Source organism: Sus scrofa, chromosome X (genome assembly GCF_000003025.6).
Source record: "Sus scrofa isolate TJ Tabasco breed Duroc chromosome X, Sscrofa11.1, whole genome shotgun sequence".
NCBI classification, from domain to species: Eukaryota; Metazoa; Chordata; class Mammalia; order Artiodactyla; family Suidae; genus Sus; species Sus scrofa.
Genome location: NC_010461.5, coordinates 33,295,115 through 33,300,096, shown reverse-complemented (window position 1 = coordinate 33,300,096; position 4,982 = coordinate 33,295,115). Strand labels below are relative to the sequence as shown.

Sequence of the window (4,982 nt, the reverse complement as noted above, 5' to 3'; positions counted from 1 at the left end):
AGCCAAAGAGAAAACATAGAAATATTGAAAAAGGGTATTGAGATGTGAAAATGGAGGCAGGGTTGGTTTTATTACAGTATGAGGGTGCAGAGAAACAGAGCTCTACTGTACAAGGCATTCCGCATGTCTGTCAGTGGCCACCAGTTTACAGATGGATGTAAACCATTCAAAGCCAATGCAAGGCTGGGCTCAGATAACCTGAAGCAGCGTCCTATAGACAGGACAGTGGCTCCATTGAAACATCCTTTAAAAAAAATTTGCTAGACTGTTAAAGTGACATAGAAAGAGTTCCCTAAAAGAGAGGTTCCTACCACAGGCATTTCTAGGCCAGTCCTGATCAGGGTTCAGAGGACACTGATGACATCACAAAGTCAGAGGTGTCACAAAGGCCCCAGGCCAATATGAGGCAGCCGCCCAGGGATCCTGCAGCAGAAAGTCGCAGTGGCCTCTCAGGAGACCCGGGACAGCGGGATAGTCACGCTGGGCCGATCCGGGACCGCACCCAGCCAACATGTCTCGGAAAAGAAACCTCCCGCAATGCAATCCTCCTAAGAAGCAGGCCCTCTCGCGCTCCTCAAGAGCAGAGCTGCAATTCCCGGTGAGCCGCGTGGACCGCTACCTGCGAGAGGGTCGCTATGCGCAGCGCCTGAGCTCGCACACCCCTGTGTTCCTGGCCGGTGTCCTCGAGTACCTGACGGCCAACATCCTGGAGCTGGCGGCCGGAGAGGCCCACAGCAGCCGCAAGATGCGCATCGCCCCCGAGCACGTGCAGAGGGCCAGGAGCCACAACGAGACCCTCAGCAGCCTCTTCCAGGCCAGCAGCGTCTCCCGGGGGGCTGAGGAGGAGGCCGAGGAGCCCCTGCCCGAGGCCGGGCGGTGAGACCTGGGTCCCGGAGCCGGGCCAGACCTCAGCGGTGGCCTCATCCCGCCCGACACTGCGTGTGGCTGAGGAAGGTCTGGTCCCCTTTAAGGTCTCGCAGCCATTAAAGTCCATGGCGGTGGTACCTCAGACGCCTGTCTGTTTCTGTCACGTGTCGTTGTCCGCGGGACCCCCAGGAGGGGCTCGGGGTGCGGGTGGGGGGCCGGGAGGTGTGGTGAGTGCGGGATGCCGGGATCCGCAATCTCGGGGAGCCGTTTCCCAGGGCGACGGGGCGGGGCGTGGTCCTGGTGGGCGGGGCTGGCCGAGGCTGTGGGGGGCGAGGCCCTCCTTCCTCCGTGGCTCTGAGGGCGCCCGGGCCTGTGACGCCGGGGTGGGCAGGGCCCCCGGGGATGCTGAGTTCCCAGAATGGCGGTGGTGACGGGGGAGGGGCTGCAAAGCAGGACCGAGGACCTGAAAGCTTCTTCATTCCTGCTGCAGCAGGTCTACAAGTAGGAGGCGATGGCAGTGGGCTGGGTGGAGAGGGTGGCAGAGCGCTTGGCGTGGACTTAATGGGACAGGGCCTTTCCCTGGAGATGGAGGCGTGCCGGGAAATCCATAAAGAAACGCACCCAAAAGGAGTTACGGCTGTGTCGATGTCACGTATGAGTGATTTTACGCTGCTTTATGCCAAACGGGACTCGAGACGGGGGTTGTTAGCTGGCGCTGTTCTCTGTAGAATAAACCATTCTGTTCTGTCTTATGGACACTGGTCAGTTAAATAGTCGTGTTACGTAGAACTCCTTTCTAGACTAAAACGTGCCATTCAAGCAGTTCTTATTACTAAGTATTACTGGGTTTATTTATGAAAGCATCCCATTAAACCAATTATAAATCTCATTCTCAGATGAAACCACTTCACCTGTCTGTGCTCATTTATTTGATAGGGGGACAGTTATCAGTGTCTGCAGACACATTTTAGCATGTGTGAGTCTATCCCATGAAAATTGTCCCAAGTGATGGACTCAAAATACACACCGTTCCTTCCAATACTCTTATGTGCTGTGTTAGGTTTACAAAAAAAGTCCTGTCACGTGAAGAAGAAATTGAATTGTGTCCCGTCGGTGTCATCATGGGACACCTTCTCCTGGTCCGCACATGCTGAAGGGCGCCCCTGGGCTGCCTCCTGGCCCGTCATCAAGGACTGGTCAGTGGCTGCCCAGCTGGCTTCAACAGTGGGACCAGTGGGCCTGGGTTTGCCAGCCCCGTTCACCCCTTTCCGGCCGCGTGGTCTTGGTCATTCGTCTGTGCCGTCTGAGCAGAGTTTTGTCATGTGTAACATGGGGCTCAGAAGAGTGTCTTCATCTTGGGCTTTTCCCAGTGACCGAGTCACCGTGTGCCTGTAAACTGCGGCCTCACCCAGAGCCTGGCCCAGAGCACGCCCCTAGCAGGTGGCTGCCTGTGCCTTCCTCCCGGTGTAACAGATGCTTAGACATGCCCCCCCCCAGCAATGGAGCCTGGTTCTCACGTGACTGCCGGATGCTTGGGCCTCTGGCTGTGAAAACCACACCCCGCTGAGCCTTGAGGAGAGACGGAGAGTGTCCTGCAGAGGAAGAAGCCACGGCTACACCCGCGAACCACACGGTCCTTACCCTGCTTTCCTCTCTGCTCCCCTCAGCCTGGAACCTCATTTGAAACAACCATTTTTTTTTTCCTGAACCAATTTTTGTAGCCAATTTAATCATAAATTATTCTCTCCACTCCAGGAAAAGAGTAAAAATCCTCTAGCTAAAAAAAGCAAAAAATATTCTGATGAAAATACAAAATAAAATAGGAACAGCTTGGAGATTTAGGCAGCGCTGTGACTAGAATCAGTGTGCACCAGGCACAATGACACTGCCACCTCTCCCACGGATTACCCTCTCCCGGGAGTGCTTCTGTGGAGGTACTCCGAAGCCCTTAGAAGGTACAGCGAAGCTGGAAATTTATATGACAAAAGTATGAGAACTGTTGCATCAACAAGTGGTTGGGTTCATTGAGCAAAAGGAGCAAAAACCAAAACCAGCACCTTGCTGCCTATAAATCCCATGAAAAGAAATCACACATAAATCCAGTGCTCATTCTAAGTCCTTCCTAATAGGGTCATTCAGAACCTATGACTATTTTTCAGATTTGAATTTTTTACATTTTTATCTGTGACATTTTATTGGGGGGGGGCAGCAGTGAAGGTTTTCCTTCCCCCGGATCATAACTATAAAAATCCTTTAAAATTACTCTTCAAAATTATTTTCCATGTGCAACTATGAGCTTCATGACACTTAACTGCATCGCCATTAATAGTATGTACTGTTTCAGGCTGTTTAGGCTCTTGGTGTGCAGACACTTGACATACAAATGCCTTGTTTTCTCCCTTCCTCCCTCCTTCTCTCTCTCCCTCCTTCTCTCTCTTTCTTTCTTTCTTTTTTTTTTTTTTCCCGCTTTTTGCTTTTTAGGGCCATACCCACGGCATATGGAAGTTCCCAGGCTAGGGCTGGAATCAGAGCTACGGTTGCCAGCCACAGCCACAGCCATGCAGGATCTGAATCACATCTGTGGCCTATGCCACAGTTCACAGCAATGCTGGATATTTAACCCCCCAAGCAAGGCCAGGGATCAAACCCACATCCTCACGGATACTAGTTGGGTTCATTACCTCTGACCCAAGTGGGAACTCCTAAACAATAAACTTTCAAAAACTGTATGTGACTGGCATTTTGAATAGTCATCACTTTTAGGATTATCAACTCTTAATTCATTCTGATTATAAAGCAATATGTATTAATTACATAAAAACTTTCTAATGTAGAAACATAGTAAAAGAAATTACTTGTGGTTCCATCACAAAGATAATAATCACCACTAATGCTTTGCTCTACATCATTTAGAAAATGTTTTACCTCTAGTCTTTTTTTTCATATAAGTTTATTTTATCATGGTCTCAGCTTTTATTATTATTACTATTATGTTTAATAGTGATTTCCCCAATATAATTTTTTTCTGCTGTACAGCATGGTGACCCAGTTACACATACATGGACACATGCTATTTTCACACATTATCATGCTCCATCATACTCTACTCTTTATCTATGCTTGTACCAATTGCTAGTTGCATCCTTACAAAGAGTTTTACAAATTTGCCGTCAAATTACAAAGTTGGGATTAAGTTCCTATGATCTACCTTATATGTCATTTGCAGTCCTTTTTTTTTTTTTTTTTGGTCTTTTTGTCGTTTTAGGCATATGGAGGTTCCCAGGCTAGGGGTCTAATCAGAGCTGTAGCTGCCCGCCTGCGCCACAGCCACAGCAACACCAGATCTGAGCCACATCTGCGACCTACACCACAGATCACGGCAATGCTGGATCGAACCTGCAACCTCACAGTTCCTAGTCGGATTCATTTCCGCTGCGCCAAGATGGGAACTCCTACAGTCCATTTTTAATTTTTTAATTTTGGCTGCACCTGCAGCATAGGGAAATTCTGGGCCCAAGAATTGAACCCGCATCACAGCTGTGATCTGAGCCATAGCAGTGATATTGCTGGATCCTTAACCTACTGTGCCACCAGGGAATTCCCATAGTCCTTTTTTTTGTCGCTTTTTTTTTTCCTCCTCTTTTTGGCATTTCTTGGGCCGCTCCCATGGCATATGGAGGTTCCCAGGCTAGGGGTCGAATCGGAACTGTAGCCACCGGCGTACGCCAGAGCCACAGCAACACAGGATTTGAGCCGCATCTGCGACCTACGCCACAGCTCATGGCAATGCCGGATCCTTAACCCACTGAGCCAGGCCAGGGGTCAAACCTGCAACCTCATGGTTCCTAGTCGGATTCGTTAACCACTGCGCCACGACGGGAACTCCCCATAGTCCATTTTAAAAAATCTCTATAAGACTTCTTCTATCTCCCCAGTCTCTCAGATCACCACCTCCATTTCCCCCAACTTACCAATATTCTAAAACATAAACATTATTTCAAAATAGTCATGTAATGTTAACCTTGGATAGACACATGAAAAGGGCACTCATCTATCACCACATCACTTTGGAATAATCAGGCATCAGTAATGCACATGAAAATGATTTTTTGATT

The 4,982-nt window shown here is 49.3% G+C and overlaps 1 protein-coding gene across 1 annotated transcript; it reads left to right on the top strand.

Moving 5' to 3' along the window:
* LOC110257841 (histone H2A-Bbd type 1-like) lies at window positions 344-1,094 on the top strand. The gene has a single exon (XM_021080615.1). It carries the CDS (start codon window positions 512-514, stop codon window positions 878-880), a length of 369 nt encoding a protein of 122 aa, XP_020936274.1. The 5' UTR covers window positions 344-511; the 3' UTR covers window positions 881-1,094.

Coding starts and splice junctions, on each gene's coding strand:
- LOC110257841 (XM_021080615.1), top strand. CDS start 512: ATGTCTCGGAAAAGAAACCTCCCGCAATGCAATCCTCCTAAGAAGCAG.